This window comes from Octodon degus, unplaced genomic scaffold (assembly GCF_000260255.1).
Source record: "Octodon degus isolate 3935 unplaced genomic scaffold, OctDeg1.0 scaffold00042, whole genome shotgun sequence".
Taxonomy (NCBI): domain Eukaryota; kingdom Metazoa; phylum Chordata; class Mammalia; order Rodentia; family Octodontidae; genus Octodon; species Octodon degus.
Window position 1 is genome coordinate 3,025,760 of NW_004524618.1, and position 21,333 is coordinate 3,047,092.

General features: G+C 40.8%; 1 protein-coding gene and 1 pseudogene across 1 annotated transcript in view; one reads left to right on the top strand and one right to left on the bottom strand.

The window, feature by feature from the left end:
- Pcgf6 (polycomb group ring finger 6) overlaps positions 1 to 21,283 on the bottom strand; it is a 35,243-nt gene extending 13,960 nt beyond the window's left edge. Inside the window, exons 1-8 of the mRNA XM_023715493.1 lie at positions 21,279 to 21,283; positions 21,128 to 21,164; positions 20,804 to 20,903; positions 20,622 to 20,718; positions 19,468 to 19,523; positions 19,314 to 19,373; positions 16,486 to 16,594; positions 7,912 to 7,939 (exon numbers count right to left, since the gene is read on the bottom strand). Coding sequence (XP_023571261.1) covers positions 7,912 to 7,939; positions 16,486 to 16,594; positions 19,314 to 19,373; positions 19,468 to 19,523; positions 20,622 to 20,718; positions 20,804 to 20,903; positions 21,128 to 21,164; positions 21,279 to 21,283 — 492 coding nt within the window. The remainder of the gene's footprint in view (positions 1 to 7,911; positions 7,940 to 16,485; positions 16,595 to 19,313; positions 19,374 to 19,467; positions 19,524 to 20,621; positions 20,719 to 20,803; positions 20,904 to 21,127; positions 21,165 to 21,278) is intronic.
- Positions 14,839 to 15,237, top strand: LOC101569843 (annotated as a pseudogene).
- Positions 21,284 to 21,333: the final 50 nt, after the last annotated feature.

Here is a 21,333-nt window from a genome sequence, read left to right on the forward strand (position 1 = left end):
CTGCATGCCAAGTACGCACTCTAACACTGAACTACATCCCCAGGACTCCACACTTCTGTACTGGCTTGAGAAGGGTCTCATGCTGCTGCTCCAAACTCACAGCACACTCCTCCTGTGCTAGCCTTGGAAAACTGGGATTGCAAGTGTGCCGAAGGCTCTTGAGAGAAAAACTACTACCAAGTCTGGGTTAATCAAGGGCAGTGCCCACTGTATCTTAGAGGGTTTAATCGGGACCCATTTTGGGAAGAGAGTAATGCTAAGACTGAACCACAATACTCCAGAGTTTCTGTTGTCACCTGCCCACAGGAGACAGCTATGGAGAGGGCACAGGCTGGACACAAATGCCCTAAAGCAGCTCAGGTTGGAAGGTCTTGGGGCCCCACTCTGACGCCAGGCAAGGCACATGTGGCTTTCAGAGAGCCATCTGAAGTGCTGGCACCAAGTCCAGCAAACTGCTCGGCACCCCTCCCCCCATATCAGCACAGAACTCAGGAGTGTCACTGTTCTTCCCTGTCTACCACCTGGAGCAAGGATATAATCTGACTTGGGCAGCTGCTACTGTTTAGGACAGATGGGACGGGTGGCTCTGGAGCAGAGAGGTACCTTACAAACCCACTGGGTATGAAGGCGGGCAGACAGAAATCATGCCTGGGGGGGCACAGAGGGACACAGCGGTGGGAGCTGCCTGGTGATGACCACCACCACCAACAGACCATGCTCAGTGGGAAAGGCAGGCCGGGCTCAGTGCTCACACACAAGTATGTGAGTACAGAAACAAAATACATCTTAACAGTGACTCGCTATCTCTACTAGGTGCCAAGACCGCAGATCCTCGAACGCAGCCACTCATTCAAAAACAGAAGAATCTTTCTGGACTCTTTTCATTGATTCTTTGTGGTTTGGGTTTTTTTCCTCTTTTTCCTTATTTTCTGTTACTTTTATCTAATTCTACTAATTTATTTTTATTTTTTAGTAGAATCCTTTATCTTACATTTCTCTCATCTTTATTTTTTCAAAAATTTTTAAAAAGTTCTGTTTTCTGTCCCCTCTACCTTTCTATTTTCTTTTAATATTTATTTATTATTTGGTACCGGGTCTCACTACATAGGTCAGACTCATAATGTTTCTCCTGTCTCAGCCTCCCCAGGACTGGGACTGGGATTACAGGTGTGTGCCACCATGCCTGGTTTCAGTGGCTGGCATGGCGTGTGGTACAGGGGATCAAACCCAAGTCCTAGAGCTTGCCAGGCAGACACTTAGGACCACTGAGCTATCTCCCCAGCCCCCATTATACTATTATACTTTTCTGTGAGCTTTTAAATTTCTATAATAAGGGCAATCCATTCAGGACTTTCCTGTCTCTCAGGAGCTATTCTTATTCTCCAATAAAGTTTCCTACTCTTCATTTTTTTTTTTTCCCCTTAATGTATTTAGGGAGCTTGTGAGTTAGCTCAGTTGTTTAAAGCATCTGCTTGGGCAAATTCAGTCAGGCTCAGGGGATCCTGGTTCGATACTAAGCACCATATGCTGCACCAGCCCCCCTCCCTCCCCCAAAAAAGAATCCTAATGCATTTGGTTGTTTTAGGCTCTCACTACACAGCTCGGACTTGTGGTGATCCTCCTGCTTTTAGCCTCCCCAGTGCTGGGATTACAGGTGTGCACCACTACGCCTAGACTCTGGCTGGCTCAGCTCACCCTGGGGGCAGGGCTGGTGGGGCATGTGGTGCCTGGGATCAAAGCGAGGGCCCTGCACTTCCCTAAGCTTGCCTAAGCAGGCGCTTCAGTCTGCTGAACTATCTCACTGGCCTTCTTCAAATTTAATTAATTCATTCATTTCCACAATAAGCTGGACACAGTAGTGTACCTGTGGTCTCAGGTAGGTTACAGTCTAAGGCAGGAGGGCCACTGGAACCCAGGAACAGAGTTCAAGACCATCCTGTACAATAGAGCAAGATCCCATCTCAAAACAAAACAAAACCATAATAAAGGTCTTTCTTTTATTTATTTATTTTTTTAACATTTATTTATTGTGTGTGTGTGTGTGTGTGTGTGTGTGTGGCCAGCTCAGCCCACCAGGGGGCGCGGCTGGCTGGCATGTGGTGCTGGAGGATCGAACCGCGGTCCCTGTGCTTTGCCAAGCTTGTTCCAAGTAGGTGCTTTAGACCACTGAGCCATCTCTCCAGCCCCAAGGTCTTTCTTTTAAATAAAAGGATTACATCTAGACATGGGTGGCTACAGTGTGATACAATAATTTGAAGTATAAAAGGTGGCAGTACAGGGAATATAAGTTTTAAAGTAGAAATTAATGCATAACCAGCCTCTTTCTCATCGGGAAAATGAAGGCTATTACCAACTAGCGTAAATTTAGGGAACAGCCTAAGTGTTTTTCTAGAGCGAGCAGAGCAGCAGCCTGAAGTGACTACTAGAGCACCAAAGCAGGTGAGAGACCCACTGGCTCACACAATAATCTTTTTTTTGTGTGTGTGGTACCAGGGATTGAACTCAGGACTGCACATGCCAGGCAAGTGCTTATTCTACTGAGCTATCTCCCCGGCCCCAACACATAATAATCTTATCTCAAGTTAGGTGAAGTCCCTTCCTGACTACAACTAACGGTAAATCAGACAGATGACCCTCTCGCTGCAACCACAGCCTGACAGACAACGGAGGCCCGAATGCAGGAGCTCCAGAGATAGACTTTCCAGGTTCAAACCCTGCTTTTGCCATTCCCTAGGTGCAGGTCTTTGCACAAGTTCTCGAACCTTTATTTGTGTCTCCATTTATACAGCAGGGAAAAAAAGTATCCCATAGTTAGAGAGCACAAGCTAATGTATGTAATTAACTATCTGGCACGCTGCAAGCGCTGATGACTTATTACTGCTGTATTGTGAGCCAGCTGTCTTTATTTTTTTAAATTTATTTTGTGTTTGGTACAGGGTCTACGGGGTCTCACTATGTAGATTGGACTCCTAATGATCCTCCTTTTCAGTCTCCCAAGCGCTGGGATTACACGCACGTGCCACCACGCCTAGTCTCAAGCACTGTCTCAGCACGCCCCGGGGGCAGGGCCAGCATGGCATGCCAGGGATTGAATCCTGGCTGAGGTGCTCTGCCTAAGCAGGTGCTTTAGTCCGCTGAGCTATCTGGTCGGCCCTCAGTTGTCTTTAAGATGTCTTATAGCATTTTGCTCTTTATGTGAAGGATTTTATCTTCTATAGAAAAGCCAGTTGTTACCATGGGACACTGGTATCATCTGGACAAAAAAAATGCCGAAGTTCTCCATGTGTGTATACACGTGCACACATCCCTATGTGAGGTACTGAGGATTAAGTCCAGTACCTTCCCACTGAGCTGCATTACCTTTTGCAGCTTTAAACTAAACTAAAATTATTCAATATTATAATTCCTAGAATTATGAAACTAGCTAATATTTGAAAGATAAAAATTGATCTAGGGCCAGGGAGATAGCTCAGTAGAATACCACTTGCCTGACAAGTGCAAGGTCCTGTGTTCAATTGCTGGTACTAGGGGAAAAAAAAAGGATACTAATACTCAAATTTGGGAACTAACGATTAACCAAAGATCTTGTATCGCATGCCATGAGTTAAAAAGGACTTTGTCTAATTCACATGAAGCTTTTTCAGAAGACAATTTGCCCCCACTACACACTGTACCTAATAGCTTCCTACTGTTGGCAAATAAACAAGAGAAAATTCCAGATTCCAATGTATCTGAAATTAAGTACAGCACTCTTTCCTGCCATACACAACAGAAAGGAGTAGTAACTGAAACGGGTTACACCAGTTATGTTTAAATTCTCCAGTTTATAATAAAGTAAACATAACAAAAAAATTGGCCATGACTGGAGTACGCCAGTAAAGTAATTCCTTTTGACTCTGGAAAACGAGAATCAAGCGTTTTGCCTGCCTCTTCTTATGTGAACTCTACCAATGAACAACCAAACAGACAAAAGAAAGTTTCTCCAACTCATAGGACTATTCCAACTAATAAAAGACCAGAGAGGCAGCATCAGTTTCAACTCCTAGAACACCAGGGCACTTGCAGAGCGAGCAGGGACAGCTGCCACCACTGCAGACCCCAGAGTCCATGCTGTTCAAGATGGATGGAGACACACCCAGGACACGGTTCTTCTCCCTCCAATGCAAGCGCCTCTAGTCAATACGCACACTTAACTACTGGTTTATGAGAAAGACAGAAGAATATGTTAAAGTATATGAGGCATAACATGAAAACTCAACATCAGAAACTACAGAACAAGTGACTCAGCTTTAGCAACAACAAATCCTAAGGGGAAAAATGAGACACTTCATAAACTTTGTCCAGATCCTGGGGATAATAGAGCAGCAGGACAAGAGCCTACCTAGCAAGTGTAACATCCTCAGGTTCAATTTCTCATCCACATCCCCCCAAAATCTATTTCCTGTTGAGATCTTGAATTAAAAGTGTTCTTTTAAAAAAACCATACTATAATTGAGAAAAGTATTTAACACTAACTAGATTTTGAGATAGGGTTGCATTATATTGCCCAAGCTGGTCCTGAACTCCTAGTTCAAGCAATCCTCCTGCCTCAGCCTCCCAACTAGCTAAGATAACAAATATATACCAGTGTGCTCCACTCTAGATTTTTGTTTTATTGTTTGTTTGAGACAGGGTCTCACTATACAGTTTGGGCTGGCCTTGTGCTCACTTTTGTAGCCTCCAGGCTGGTCTCAAACTCACTAAGATCCTCCTGGCTCAACCCCCCAAGTACTAGGATTACAAGAATGTGCCACCACACCTGGTTCCATGGCTGCAAGGGGGGTGTCAGGGTATGTGGGGCCGAGACCATATGGCATGTGAGGCTGGGGATTGAACTCGGGTCCTTGTGCTTGCCAGGTAGGTGCTTATGCCTCTGAGCTATCTCTTGGGCCCCAGCCAACCCTAGATTTTTTTTTTTTTTTTAATTTTAGGAAAAGGTCTACAGCGTGTTCAGGGTCTCACTACTAGATAGGACTCATAGTGATCTACCCGTTTACAGCCTCCCAAGAGCTGAGATTACAGGTGTGTGCCACCATGCCCAGTTTTAACTGCTTTGTCAGTGCTCCTCAGGGGGTGGGGCCAGTACAGCAGGCTTGGGATTGAACCCCTGGCCCCTGTGCCTGCTTGCATGTGCTTTAATCTGCTGAGCTATTTGGCTGGCCCTAGATTTTTTGATAATAAAAAATGGTTGGGGGGCTGGGGAAATGGCTCAGTAGAATAAGCACTAGCCTGGCAAGCGCAAGGGCCTGAGGTCAAACTCTGGTTCCACAAAATAAATAAAGTTAATCTTTTTCATTCCCCAGCTTTAACCTTTGAGAAACACAAACTTACTACAAAGTTGTAAGAATAATTTATATAATATAAGTGCTCCTGATATCCTTCATTTAGTTTACCAACTTTTGATATATTATCAGATTTGCTTTACATCCTTTGTAACCATGTGCACATGTGTGCTTTTTATTTTGGACAATATGAGTTATCTGCAGACACTGAAATGTTTTACCTTAAACATATTAGCAACTGTCTTCTGAAAATCAGTGGATTTGTTTCTCTTGCATAACTATTATACAATTATCAGGAAATCTGCACAAGTATTCAGGAAATTTAACATTAATATAATACAATTGCCTATGGAAATCCATATTTTAATTTTTTGTTCTAACATTCTATTTATTTAGTTAGTTGTTTGGTTGGTTTGCTGAGAAACTATATAGTTCAGACTCAGTTCTCCTACTTTACCCTCCTAGAGTGCAAGTGCTTGGAGTACAGGTGTGTGTTATTGTGCCCACCTAAACATCTTTTTCTTTTTTTTTTTTTTCTGTATTTAGTGCCGGGTCTACAGGGTCTCACTATGTAGATCAGATTTGTAATGATTCTCCTATTTTCAGTCTCCCAAGTGCTGGTATTACAGGCACGAGCCACCAAGCCCAGTCTCAATCCCCATCTCAGCGTGCCCCAGGGGCAGGGCCAGCACAGCATGCCAGGGATTGAACCCCTGGCCGCTGCACTCTACCTAAGCAGGCACTTTATTTAGTCCACTGAGCTATCAGTGCGGCCCTAAACATCATTTTTGTTGTTGCTGTTTTTGAGACAGTGTCTTACCGTGCAGTTTTAAACCTCTCAGTGGTCCTCCTGACGCAGCTTTCTGTGGGCTGGGATTATATGCGTGTGCTACCACGACCAGCCAGAAACACTTTAATATTCGCACAACATTTCAGTAAATTATAAACAATGGTTCTATTCAAAATTCCTATTAGAAAGCCAGACAGATCAAAGAGAAGAACAAGATTTCTATTAGATTTAATTTTTTAAAAAAAGTTTGAGACTGAGAGGTAGTGTACCCCACAATCCCAGCACTTGGAAGTTTGGGGCAGAAGGATCACTGTGAACTTAAGGCCAGCCTGGACTACACAGTGAGTGAGTTTGTCTCATTAAAAAATAAAAATAAAAAAAGCTTTATTGAGATGTGGTTCATATGCTATTAAATTTACGCCTTAAGAAGTATACAAAAAAGTGTGTATTTAATGGATTTTAGTATATTTACAAAGTTGTACGGCCATCATTTCTAATTTCAGGATGTCTTCATAACTCTAAAAAGAAATCTACTAAGTTAACATTCACTCTCTACTTCATCTCCCCCAGCAAAAGTTAGGATTTAGTGCTGTATTCCCTGCACCTCACCGATCTCTGTAAGACATCTATAATACACTTCATATCCAAAGATGTAGTTGCCTTTTCCTGTACTTTAACTCATGTCTCTAACCTAGTACATTCACAAAAACCCGGATACTGAAAAGGAATAACTCACCTGAATTTTAGCATACACTTTTAGAAAGACAGATCAAAGTTACCTAGAAGGCATACTTTACCCTTTTAAAGAAGTTTCATTTTTTTGAGACAGGGTCTTGGCTACAGTAGGCTGGCCTTGAATTCAGTACACAGCCCAGGCTGGCCTGGAACGAGCTAACAGCTCAGCCTCCCAAGTGCTGGGTACAGCCAGCACCACGAAGCCCACTTCCCTGGCAGTTTTCTTTTCCTGGGTGACTCACACTATTATGGCAACACTAGACAACAGCATCTGGAATTCTGAAGCGCTTACAGTAACTCTCAGCTTCTTACCTCTAAAATCTAAAAATGACTAGCAAATTGGAGACTAACTTGAGCCAAAATGTTACATGTAAATAAAATTTTAAGCTCACATTTAGCTTTAAATGCCAACTATGCAAAGCAAAGGTTTGCATTTTTTTAATCTACAAATTGGATAGCATTTGGTTTTAGGTTTTTTTGTTTTTGCATTTTAGCGAAGGGTCTACAGGGTGTTTAGGGTCTCACTACTAGATCAGACTCCTTGTAATTCTGCTGCTTATAGCCTCCCAACTGTGGGGGTTACAGGCATGTGCCACGATGCCCAGTCTCATGGAGAGTGGGGCCTGCGTGGCAGGCGTGGGTGATCAAAGCCCCAGGCCCTGCGCCTGCTTACAGGCACTTTAATTTGCTGAGCTATTTGGCCGGCCCTTGGTTTTAGAGTTTTAAAACTTATTATTCAATTTTTCCTTAAACTATTGTTCTGAATCAAAAATACCTATTTAATAATTCTTCTTAAAAACTATTATATGGGGCCTGGGAGATAGTTCAGTAGAATAAGTGCTTGCCTGGCAAGAGCAAGGGCCTGAGTTCAATCCCTGGTTCCACCAAAAAAACCCTATTATAACAGATCATTGTTTGAAGTACTTCATAGTTAAATAATTTATTTGTAAAATATTCTTTACACTTAATTGAAGACAACTTTCATTTTATTATAACTCAGAATCAAATCAAATTTGTATTATGCTACAAGATCCTCTTATAAAGTAAAAAATAAAAGCAAAGTACCTTAAAATGTCCTGTACCTTCATTAGCACTGAAAAATGAGAGCAAAGTTAATCAACATTTAACACATTATATGTTTAATCATAATACAATAAATAAATAAAAATACTTTAAAACATTTTTATTTTAAAATACAGTCACCTAAATCTTTATAAAATCAACTACGATAATTGTCATTTCCGCCACCTAGTGGTAAGAGAAGGCAGTTTTTATCCAGTATACTAGCTCATACATACTTCAGAAGTTAAAAGTATATTCTTTTTCTTTATGGAAAAATACACCAAAATTTTTATTTTACTTCCTGAGTATTGGGACCACAGGCATACAGCATCACATGACCTTTTTTTCTTGAGATCTCAGTATATTGTCCAGTGAGTTTTAAAATGAATGATCCTCCTGCCTGAGCCTCCCCAGTATCTAGGCATACAGCTGTGTACGAGCTAGCACACTTAGCTAAGATTTCCCTGAAGCTATTGTTTCTGTTGTTTCATGTGCTGCATACCAACCTGGGCATGATTTTACTCACATTTGCCTTTCACCTGGAAGCACAAAGAGATTCTTGAATAAATCAATTCATCTTACATCATGAGAGAGAGATAAGGGGCACCGACAGTGGCTGAACACCTATTATGTGCTATCAGGTATTTATATGTGCAAGACAACCAGAGCTAGTGAATCACCAAGCTTTATCAAGCTTGGATTTAAACTGAGCTGTGCCTAGTATTAAAGCTCATGTGTTCTTCTGCGGCTGCTACTTCTAGCTGCTTTTTTAAAGATACTGCCTTGCTGTGTCGCCCAGGCAGCCTCAATTTTCGATCTTCCACTTCAGCTCCCCAAACATTCAGGATTAGATATGCACCAGCAGGCACAGTTCTATGTTTCCTTCTTCCTCATTATGTGATGAGTAAGAGGCACGATTACAACTACATCAGCTTCAGTTTGTTTTGAAGGGGGGACCCCACCCTGGGTCTTGACCATGCTAGGCAAGAGCTTTATGGCTGGCCACATCTCCCGTTCTCTTTAACTTTATTTTTTATTTATTTATTTTTTTTTGCGGAACCAGGGATTGAACTCAGACCCTTGCGCTTGCTAGGGAAGCGCTTATTCCACTGAGCCATCTCCCCGGCCCCTCTTTAACTTTATTTTGAGAGTGTCTCCTGAGTAGCTGGGATTACAGGCCTGTGCCACCTTGTGCACCTGGCCAGAATTAATTAATTAATTAGCTACCAGGAACTGAACCCACGACCTTCACTGAGCTGTCTCCTAAGCCCCCCCCCCTTTTTTTTAAATTTTGAGACAGTCTCTTAAGTTGCTACATTGCCCAAGATGGGCTAGAATTTCAAGACTCCTATCTCAACTTCTTAAGAGTGCTGGGTTTACAGGTGCATGCCAACATGCCTGGTTCTGATTATTCTTTTGTGTGTGTGTGTGTGTGTGTGTGTGTGTGGAACCAGGGATTGAACTCGGGCCCTTGCGCTTGCCAGGGAAGCACTTATTCTACTGAGCCATCTCCCCGGCCCCCTGATTATTCTTTATAATAAAAATAAAATATATAAATGGGCTGGGCTTACAAGCTCAGTGGTAGAACACTTGTCTAGCACGTGTGAGGCTGTGGGTGTAACTCCCACCACCCCACCACCATTATCCATACACACTATATTATAGATTAATGTATTATATGTAATACATTATAATATAGTATATTGATTCATACCTCAAAATTGTTAAAAACAATTATATAGCATAGGATATAAAACTATACATATATAAATCTACAGATATATATTATACATATCAACACTAGTCAGGTGCGTGGTGGTGCATGCCAATAATCCCAGCACTCAGGAGGCTGAGGCAGCAGAATAGCTGAGTGTGAAGCCAGTTTAGGGATACACAGTGAGTTCAATGCCAAATTAACTATAGTGTGACCCTGCCTTAATCCAACTCCTAAAAAAATGCCATCTATATACATCTAAAATTACATTATTTTATAGTTAAAAATAAAACATTTACTTTGGTGGTAGTTCAGTGGTAAAGCGCATGGTTGGCATGTGTAAAGCCCTAGGCTCAATCTCAACCACACAAATAAGTAGGCTAAGCACATAGCTCAATGGTAGAGTACTCGCCTAAAAACACACAAGACACTGGGTTCTATTCTCAAGCAAACAAACCCACAAACCAAAAAGTGTGTGGTACACGGGTACCTATGTCTGCCTGAATATCCTCAGAGAAAGCTTCTTAGCTGACAAGCCAGTCCATTCCATTTGCGGGCCACTTTGTTAGAAAGCACTCAAATAAAATCAGACACATTCATTCCTACAGCTACTACCTGCTAGTCCTTGCTTTGTCAATTAGTACTCCTGTGAATTAGACCAATCTTTCACGTGTGATCATGTTCTATTAATATTTGAAACTATAGGAATTTATCATTGCTTTTCCACTGCCACATATGACCTATCCTCAAGTTCATTATTCTGATTTTATCTTTGTTTACTATTCTGTTAAAATGGTACTTACAAACAAAACAAAAAGCGCTTCTCAGCCTTTTGGCTAAGATTAAGTGTAGAAACAAAACAAAAATAAATAAATAGGGCCAGAGATATAGCTCAGCGGCACAGCGCCTGCCTGCAAGCATGAGATCACGAGTTTGATTCCCAAAATAGATAAACAGGTATTTAAGAGATGATGACAATACGCCAGAGGTGGCGTACACGATGGCACAATTCCTTTCCTCGTTACCCAACGCTGCGGTGTGTCCAACTACACACGCTGCAGAGCATGCAATGCATCAAGTTTCTCTCACATTATGCTTCGGGTTCACAGGCATTGCACACAACAGCAACCCGGACTATTACACTTTTATTTTGGAATGACCCTGTCTTACTTCAACATTCATGTACTGATGATAACTTAGACATATACAACTATTTTGAATATTGATTTACAACAATCCTGAGTTGCTTTTAGAGTAGTCAAAAAAAACAAAACAAAACAAAACAAAACACCCAAAAAACAAAAACAACAACAACAAAAAAAAACCCTTCAAAATACGGAATTGCTGACCATAATAGTACTTGCCTATAATCCCAGCTCTCTCTGAGACTGAGGCACAAAGATCACAAATTTGAGCCTGGCCTGGGAAATGTAGGGACTTAATGAAACCCGTCTCAAAAATAAACACATAAAATGGGTTAGGGAGGGGCTGGTGAGATGGCTCAGTGGTCTAAAGCACCTACTTAGAACAAGCTTAGCAAAGCACAGGGACCGCGGTTCAATCCCCAGCACCACATGCCAGCCAGCCCCGCCCCCTGGTGGGCTGAGCTGGCCACACACAAAAATAAATAAATAAATAAAATTAAATTTAAAAAAAAAAAAAAATGGGTTAGGGATATAGCTCGGTGCAAAGGCCCTGAGTTCAATCCCTAGTACAAGGGAAAAGGGGAGAAAGACAGGCAGAGAAAGAAAGAGAAAGCGAGAGAGAGCGAGAGACAGAACAGAACTGATGACAGATTATAAAAATTATATCCCAAAAGTTACATATCTTGAATGACTCCTCAAAAATTTAGCTGGTGTGGTAGCACATACCTGTAATTCCAGCACTCTGGGAAGCTGAGGCAGGATTGCCTCAAGTTTGAGACCAAGTTGGGCTACATAATGAGACTATGACTCAAAACTACAAACCAAAACAAAAACAAACCAAGCTCTTCTTTTTTTTTTTGCTCCGAATGCCCTCAGGGGTGGTTTGGCTGGCTGGAGTGTTGTGGGGATCGAACTGCAGCAACCTGAGGCTGCCAGCTTTGTGGAAGCAGCCACTTAAACAACTGAGCTAAGGCCAGGCCACCAACCAAGCTCTTCTTTATGCTATTATTATTATTACCTTATTATTATTATTAGTAGTAGTAGTAGTAGTAGTACCTTATTATTCCTTGGTTTCTGGGATAAAATCAAATGTATATGCTATACTGTACTTTTCCTTTTGACTTTTGATTTTGAGACAGAGTCTCCCTAAATTACTAGCCTGCCCAGGCTGGACTTGAACTTGTGATCCGCCTGCCTCAAACTTCCAAACTGCTGGAATCACAGGTATATGCCACCAGCTTAGACTGTTTCTTTTGCTTTGTTTTCTTATTGGGGGTTGAACTCAGGATGCTGCGCTCGCCAAGGCAGGTGCTTATGCCACTGAGCTATCTCCCCAGCTTAGATTATTTGTTTATGTAATCTACTTTATACTTAAAAATTTAAGAGCAAAAATGGTAACAGATTATCATAAGGTCACAAAACATGTATAATCAATTTGGGGGAAAAATCAAGTTTTATATTCTACCAGTTGAAAAATTACTGTGCACAAGCTGAACCTACCTCTTCCAATTCAAACAGGATCACCAGTTAGATCACATCTGCCCACATGTACGCATTAAGCTAAAACTCACCTGCCATTTCTCTGTTATGAAAAATCTGCCTACAGGTTATCCTAGTAGCACGACTTTCATGGTATACTTTCTAAAAAGGGTACCCAAAACTGATTTCAGCCAGATGTGGTGGTGCACATCTGTAATCCTATCATTCAGGAGGCTGATGCAGGAGGCTCCTGAATTCAAAGTCAGTTTGTGCTACAAAGTGAGACTCTGCTTCAATAACAAAACATAACAACAAAAATTCTAAATTCCTCCTGATTTCTCCAAAATACATTTTTTTTTTCTTCTGCAGTACTGGGGATTGACTAAGGGGCACTCTACCAAGGAATTATATCCACAGACCTTTCTATTTACTCACTTATTTTTATTTTGAAACAGGGTTTTGTTACATTGGCCAGGGCTTCAAACTTGCAATGCCCCTGTCTAAAGGTCTCAAGTCCCCCCTGCTTTTTTCTTTTACTTAAAATAATTTATTTTATTGTATTTATTTATTTTTGAGATAGGGCCTCATTACATAGTTCAGGCTGGTCTTGAATTTGAGGTGATCTCTCTTCCTATTTCAGCCTTCCAAGTGCTAGGTTTACGTCCAAAATCTATTTCTATTTCGATCTAATCTAATCTTTTTGTTTTTGTACTAGGGATTCAGCTGAGAGCCTTTCACTGAGTTATATCCTGTAGTCCTTTTAAAAATTTTTATATTTTGAAGTCAGATCTTGCTAAGTCAGTAAGGTGCCCAAGCTAGGCTTGAAATTGTGACTGTTTTGACTCAGCCTCCTATAATTTAATGTTTAGCCTTTAATTAACTATTCCTATTAAAATTTAAGTTATGCCAGGTGTGGCAGTGCACACAGATGATCCCAGCACTTGAGAAGCTGAGGCAGGAAGATCACTTTGAGTTTGAGGTCAGCCTTGGCTACACAGTGAGTTCAAAGCCAGCCTGAACTACACAGTGCAACCTTGTCTCGAAAAGGAAAAAAATGGGGCCGGGGAGATGGCTCAGAGGAATAAGCGCTTCCCTGGCAACCGCAAGGGCCTGAGTTCAATCCCTGGTTCCGTTAAAAAAAAAAAAAAACTTAAGCCAGCCAGGAGCCATGGCACATGCCTCGTGTAGCTGTAACCCCAGCTACTCAAAGGGAGGATGGGGCAAGAGCACGACAAGCTGGAGGCCAGCCTGGACAACACAGCCAGATCCTATCTTAAAAATTAAAAAAACAGTTTTAAAAGCCTATGGGTGCTGCTCAGCGGTAGCGCCTGCAGAGCACACGAGGCCCGGGCCGGCCAGCCACTAGCACACCCTCACAAGTGCGCTGTGTGTATCTCCCGCCACCTCAACAGTGCATATTCAGGGTGTCTTGGCCTTCTGCACCTTGCCTTGCCATTTAATCCACCTTGAGGACTGTTCCACATCAGTATATACATTATTATATTAGTACACATTCACACATGGATATACAAAGTCATTTAGCTACTTCTTTTCAGGACACTGAGGTGGGAACACACTCTAACAACAGCAACTGCTGGATTAGATTTTGCAGTTGTTTCCAGCTGTGATGGCACACACCTGTAACACCAGCATTCAGGAGGCTAGAGGAGGACCGCTGGGGGTTGGCAGCCAACCTGAGGGACATGGCAAGACCCCGTCTCAAACAAACTGTTAGCTCTTCTAATCCCTCCAAAAAGAGCTTTATTCCATTATCATCAACCTCTATCATATGGTTTTTGTGGAGGCATTAGAAAGGTTCCAGCCGCTTACAGTTCTTACTATTCTAAATAGAGAATACAGACGAGAAACAAGACAAGATACAAACTAGACACTAAATAAATGACCTAAGTGGCCTGGAGTTTTAAGAAGTGACAGAGAAATAATAGTCATCACTGATACAAAATGGGAAATACAGATATTTCTTCTAAAAAAGCATTTTATTCTGTGAGTTAACAGTACAGTATCTAAAATCACATTTTGATACAGGCCAACCGCGACCATGACAGTCTGCTTCACAATGTTGCACTATAAAGGAACGTACTATGTACTACAGTGTTACAAGGAAGTGATTACTTCAATTAGATATCTAACAACTTTGGAAAATAATTTTACAAAATCAAATAAAGTTGAAAAGGAGTATGATCTAAAACTCAACAAATCTGTAACCTTAGAGAATGTCACATACACACAAGAATATGCAAAAATGTTAATAGCAACACTATAATAGCAAAACAAAAAACAAAAACCTAGAAATAACCAAAATGTTTAATACAGTGCAAAAACAAGATAAATTATGACATACTCAGTTGTTTTCTGAGGAAAAGTCTCACTAGATAGTTCATTATGAGCCCACTATGTAGTCTAGGCTGGCCCTGAACTTGAGTTGACCCTCTGCCTCAGTCCCCCAAGTGTTGGGATTATAGCGTGCTCCACCACACCCACCTGAAAGATACCAGTTTTAAGAATGCTTATCAGCCTGCCCGCCTGTGTCTGCTGCGCCTCAACACTGAAGTTTCAACAGACCTCACCAAGATGCCTTCCCACATGGAACCCGCCATGGAAACCATGATGTTTACGTTTCACAAATTTTCTGGGGACAAAAGCTACTTAACAAAGGAGGACCTGAGAGCACTCATGGAAAAGGAGTTCCCTGGGTTTTTGGAAAATGGACAAAATCGTGAAGTACCTGGACCAGCCGAGGGGGGCAAAGAGGGCTTCAAGAACTTCTTCCCTAACTGCAGGCCTGCCATTGAGTGCATGCAATAAGGTTACTTTGCAGCACACATGAAGCAGCAGCAGGGAAAGAAGTAGGCCACGTGAACATTTATTCCTGCCCTGAAGAGAGTTCTCCCAAAGGGCCACTTAAGGAATCTGCCCCTCGGTTGCCCCTTATATAAAGATGTCATGAGCAGATCAGGACCCTTAGAAAACGTACAAGTAATATCCAGCCGTCACTGGACAGAGAGTGGAAGGTTCATTAAATGCTACATGAGCTCTGATTTTTGTATTTGCATCCTCTTGCCCTCAAAGTCTTTTTTTAATTAAAAAAAAATGGTTATCAGAATGGTTATCAGGCTGGGGATATAGGCCAGTGGAATAAGCGGCTGCCTGGCAAGTGCAAGGCCCCAAGTTTCATCCCTGGTACAAAAAAAAAGAAAAGAAAGAAAAAGAGTGGTTAGTGTGGGAAATAGAAAATATTTAACTGAGAAGGGGAACAAGGGAAGGAGAAGGGGAAAAGGAAAGAAGAGGCAAGAAAAAGAAAAGGAAAAAATGGAAACAAAGCTTTTACAAATGAGGGGAAGAGGGGCTGAAGTGGGGGATGGGTGGGAAAAAAGAAAGATCATGTATGAATTCCCTATGATGAATATTATCCTTACATATCTAAAACATACCAATAATTTTTTATTTTTATTTTATTTTTTTTCATACCAATAATTTTTTAAAAGGAAAAACAAGAGTGGTTATTAACCTCTAAGGAGAATGAACAAAAGAGGTAATAAAAGACTTCTGCTACCTTAATAATCCTCCATCTCGTCCTTTCTTCATTTCTATGGTACTGGGGGTCAAAATCAGAAAATAGACCTTTTCACTTTTATTTTGAGACAAGATCTTACTGAATTGCCTCAATTTTCCAAGTAGCTGGGTTTACAGGTGTACGGCACCATGCCTAACTAGTAATGATGTATGTCTTAATCCAGATAAAAAGATACCAGTAGTTATTGTGCTCTTCACATTTTTCTAAATAATAAGTATTCCATAATTAATTTTTAAAAGGATATCAGAGAAAAAATTGATTTTAACTAAGTTCAGGATAACTTTAGAATTGTTGTGACTTAAAAGATTCTTTATGAAGGCCGGGAGGTGGCTCCGTGGGACAAGCGCTTCCCTGGCGAGCGCAGGGCCTGAGTCCAATCCCCAGTTCCGCAAAAAAAAAAAATTCCTTATGGGTGCCTGCCTGGCAAGCGCAAGGTCACGAGTCTGATTCCCCAGCACCAAAAAAAATCTTTATGGCCAGGTGTGATGGCACATGCCTATATTCTCAGCGCTTGGGAGGCTGGGACACGAGGACCCCCTTAAGTTTGAAGCCAGCCAGGCTACACATGGAATTCAAGATTAGCCTCAACTACATTGAAAAAATTTATGTTCAAGGTAAAAAGTAGATTTTTTTAGGGTACTCACCCAATGAATTCCAGTAATAAAGACATATCAAGTTCAGGTGGAATACGAAACACTGATTCTAGAACTTTCTTACTTCTTCCTTTGCTTGAAGGGGCAGTCTGGGGCATAGCTATTTTAGAGCAAACAAAAAAGTTGATTTAGGATAAACATTTCATAACCTGAGGTTTTTGAAAAAATAATTACACAAGTTTTACACGTTAACAAAAGTTCACCAGCAGTACACTAAGCATGGTGGCGCATGCCTGTAATCCTAGCACTTGGGAGGCTGAGGCAGGAAGATTGCTGTGAGTTCCAGGCTACCCTGAGCTACAGAGTGAGTTCAACACTAGCCTGAATCACACAGTGAAATCCTATCTTAAAAATAAAAAAGATAAGAGGAAAAGTTCACCAGCACTTAATCTCCCTTTCATTAATAACAACAGCTCATCTTTCAAAGGCAGTGACATTAGTGACAAGATCAGGGGCCACTGAACAATGTAAGGCAGACATGTGAGACCAGTTTATTAGAGCGCTCATCAAAACACCAAGAATATTTATAGATAATGCTTTATAAACACTGCTAATTATATCTCAGGGCTCATGCTTAGCACTCCATACATATCATTTAATTCTTTTTGTTTTGAGACAGGATTTCACTGTGAAGTTTAAAGTGTTTTGTTTTTTTTTTTTTTTTTTTTGGTGGAACTGGGGATTGAACTCAGGCCCTTGCACTTGCCAGGGAAGTGCTTATTACACTGAGCCATCTCCCTGGCCCCTTTAAAGTGGTTCTGAACTTGGAATAATAAGCCTGGCTCAGTCTCCCAAGTGCTGGGATATCAGGCGTGTACCACCATGCCCCTGCTCACTTAATTCTTTTTTTAAAAATCATTTATGTGTGTTTGCTTATTTATTTGGTACATGGTCTTGCTATGAAGCTCAGACTTGTAATGATCTTCTTCTCTCAGCCTCCCAGCTGTGGGATTACAGATGTGTGCTGCCACACCCAGCCTTGGTGGCTGGCTCAGTGTGCCTGGGGGCGGGGGCAGGGCTGGTGCCGTTTGTGGTGTTGGGGATTGAACCCCAGTCCCTGCACTTGTCAGGCAGGTGCTTAGACAGACAAGCTATCTCCCTAGCCTGCTTCTTACTAAAATCCTATAATACAACCCCCAACAGAAAGAGACCCTATCCCACAGGAAAAGACCCTGTCCCATATGTAATCCCATTGGTTGACCATAGTTTTGTCCCACCTCCTGCCCACCTAAGCGAGTTCCCATTCTCTCTACCTTAGCCTCACATGGTTTTACACTATAAAAGTCCCTGGAAGAGACAGCTTCCTGGGGAACTACCTGCTGGGGCCCCCCTCCTGTCCCTCTCTTGGACAGCTTTCTCTCAATAAATATATTCTGCTCATAAAAAAAAAATTCCTATAATAAATGTATTACTGCTACTTTTTTAAAAAATAAACTGAGGTTCAGCAGATTAGATAACTTGCCTAGGGTTACTATGTAGTGGGAGAATAAAGATTTAAACCCAAATCTATCAGATTTGTATGCTGTGACATTACTAGCATCATGAACAATAACGTCTGGGCAGTTACTATGTGCCAGGCACTGCTTTAAGTACTTGCACTAAAGTATTGTTATTTTTATTTTTTTGGTTCAGGAATTGAACTCAGGACCTTCCGCTTGCCAGGCAAGTACTTGTGCCACTAAGCTATATCCCTGGCTCAAAGTATTTTTATGAAGTGTCATTATTACTGGCATTTTAAGGATCAGCAAAAGAATACTAAAATAATTTTCTAAAAGTCATCCAGTAAGGTGGCAATGCTAAGAACAAACTCAAAAGGTCAACTCCCTTAAGGGTTTTTTTTTTTTTTTTTCCCTTAAGCTTATAGATTCCCCTTAATTCTTTTTTTTTGTAGACGTGATTTTAATTTTTAATTTTCATTTATTTTATTTTTTTTTATTTTTAGGGAAAGATCTACAGGGTGTTCAGGGTCTCACTACTAGATCAGACTCGTAGTGATCCTCCTGTTTACTGCCTCCCAGGTGCTGGGTTATAGGCGTGCACCACCCCGCCCAGTCTCAATTGCCTGGCGGAGGGGCTGGCATAGCAGGCCCAGGGGATTGAACCGCCAGCCCCTGCACATGCATGCAGGTGCTTTAATACATTGAGCTATTTGTCTGGCCCTAATTTTTTTTTTTAATGTTAATTTTATTGAAAAAGCAGCAGCAATGAGACAGTTTCAAGACAGGTTAGTGGGACAGTTACAATAATTAATACATTGCATATTATCTTTTTTTTTTTTTGCGGAACCGGGGATTGAACTCAGGCCCTTGCGCTTGCCAGGAAAGCACTTATTCCACTGAGCCATCTCCCCAGCCTGCCATATTATCTTAATGTAGTTATTTATAGTACAAAATGCAGACATGACATTTTGTCTGAACACTAGTTCAAAACTTTCTTCTCACTGAACTAAGAGAAAGTAGCTGCATATCTATGCTATTTTGTACATACAGATATATATATATATATTTTTTTTCATTACAAAAATGGTCCTTCATTTATATTCCCCTTTTTGTTTACTTTTATCAGAGATAGGTATTCCATTGGCATTCATATATTGTAGGTGCATGAATTCAGCAAAGTAATCCAATATACTCCAGTAGTCTATAATAGTAGTGAATATCCCTTAATTCTTAAAAACAATCAAACTGGGTTACACTGCAATGTTACCTTCAAGATATTTTTCTCTTTGATCATATAGCTGTTGCCAAAAGGAATTTCGCAGGACATAAATTTTATTAGTATTAATCTATAAGTACATTATAGTACACACCCAAACTTACCAGGTTTAGGTACTTCCAGACCTCTTTCTTTATAGAAATCATGCATTTGCTTTTTTTCTCCTAAAAATGATAAAATAGACTAAATTACACTTAAAATGTAACTATCAGTATCAGAGATGCTGGGATTTACAACTATGTAATAAAAGAAACTTACTTTCCTCTAGATCAATCACTAATTTGTATACTATGTCTTGTAACTGTCGATCCAACCTAATAAAAGAAAAGGATGGAGAATACCTCAGAATAAGTTAACATATTTTCCTTTGGGAGAGGATATCTCCTTTCTCAGAGTTGTTACTTTTAGGTAGCATTCACAGCTCTGAGATATAACTCAGCAGTTATACCTGAGATACACAACCACAAGTACCCAAAGATTCTTGAAGAACAGTTCACTAAATGTTCCTTATGTACTCATCTTATTCCATTAACAGAGATGGAAACTAGAGCCCTGCACATGTTAGGCAAGTACTCCATCACTAAGCTACATCCCCACTCCCCATTTTTAACTTGTGTATCACCCCTACAAGGCACTCTTTTTTTTTTTTTTTTTTTTGTAGTACTGGAGAATCAAACTCAGGACCTTGTGCACGCATGCCAGTCAGGCACTTATGCCACTGAGCTGTCTCCCTGGCCCAAGGCACTCTTTTATAAAGGTGATTAAAAACTTTATAGAATTTGCTGAATGAATGAAAGTAATCTACTTTTAGTATTTTTCTTAGGAAAGAGCATGAACTGAAAACTTAACAATACACAATGATATATGCATGGCAGGCTTTACTAAAGAAGCCAGTGGTTTAGATATAATTTCTAAAACTTCCAAATACTATATATTATAAATAGCAAGCCCAAACAAGTGAATGAACATGTGTGCTAGGATTAAAATCCCCCCAAAAAGAGGTTTTTCTTCCTTTTTAAATTTCCACCAGATACCACAGTGCCTGGTACACAGCAAGTGCTCTACATGCATTTCTTAAAATACGTAGGGGCCAGGGAGATAGCTCAGTAGAATAAGCACAAGGGCCTGAGTTCAATCCCTGGTTCCACCAAAAAACAAAAACAAAAACAAAGAAGAAGACTGTAGTTTTCTTCTAACTTTGAAGGACATCAAGAATTTATTCCTGGGGCTGGGGAGATGGCTCAGTGGAATAAGCGCTTGCCTGGCAAGCACAAGGGTCTGAGTTCAATCCCTGGTTCCGCCAAAAAAAAAAAAAAAAAAAAAAAAGAATTTATTCCTAACTATACAAATACAACAACAAGTTTTCAGAAAAACTATACTTAAAATGATTGCTACTTGTGTATTCTTCTTACCTTATGTTATATAGCGGCTGTGTCTGATGTACTACTATGTTGCATTTTGGACATCTGTTGCTGTAGTAAAAATGTCTTACAATGCAGCTTTTACAAACTGTTGAAAAAAATGTTAATTAGGGTGCCTTAAAGACATTTCAAAAATTGAAAATTTCATTCAGAAGTATAAACCATCTACTTACAGGTATGAAGGCATTCAGTAATGGTTGTTGCATCTATTAGATAACCTTTGCAAATGGAACATAAGATGTATGGGGTCAGCTCAGCGAGATTAATCAGGCGCTGCAAATGCAATGGAAATAGTTTCAAAATACAAATTTTTGTCTCCTCAGATTTTTAAGTCCGCTGGATGCAACCATTGACCCATGGGTGCAGTCCCAGCTACTGTAGAAACTGAGGCTTGAGAATCCCTTCAGCTGAGCGGGAGATCCGCTTGGGCAATGCAGTACGACTGTTTGCGAGAAAAAAATAAAAATAAATAAAGCCAATGAACAAACAAAAAGAACCTGGTCGGGGATATAGCTGAGCGGCACAAGTGCCTGCCTGGCAAGTGCAAGTTCCTGTAGTTTGGTCCCCGCTACCACAAAAAAAAAAAAAAAAAAAAAAAATAAACCGAAATCTCAAGATTCAATTATAAAATGTGTGTATCTTGGTTACGACATAGAAACACACCTCCAACCCGGATGAAAGTTACAATGATGCAAAAGAAAAA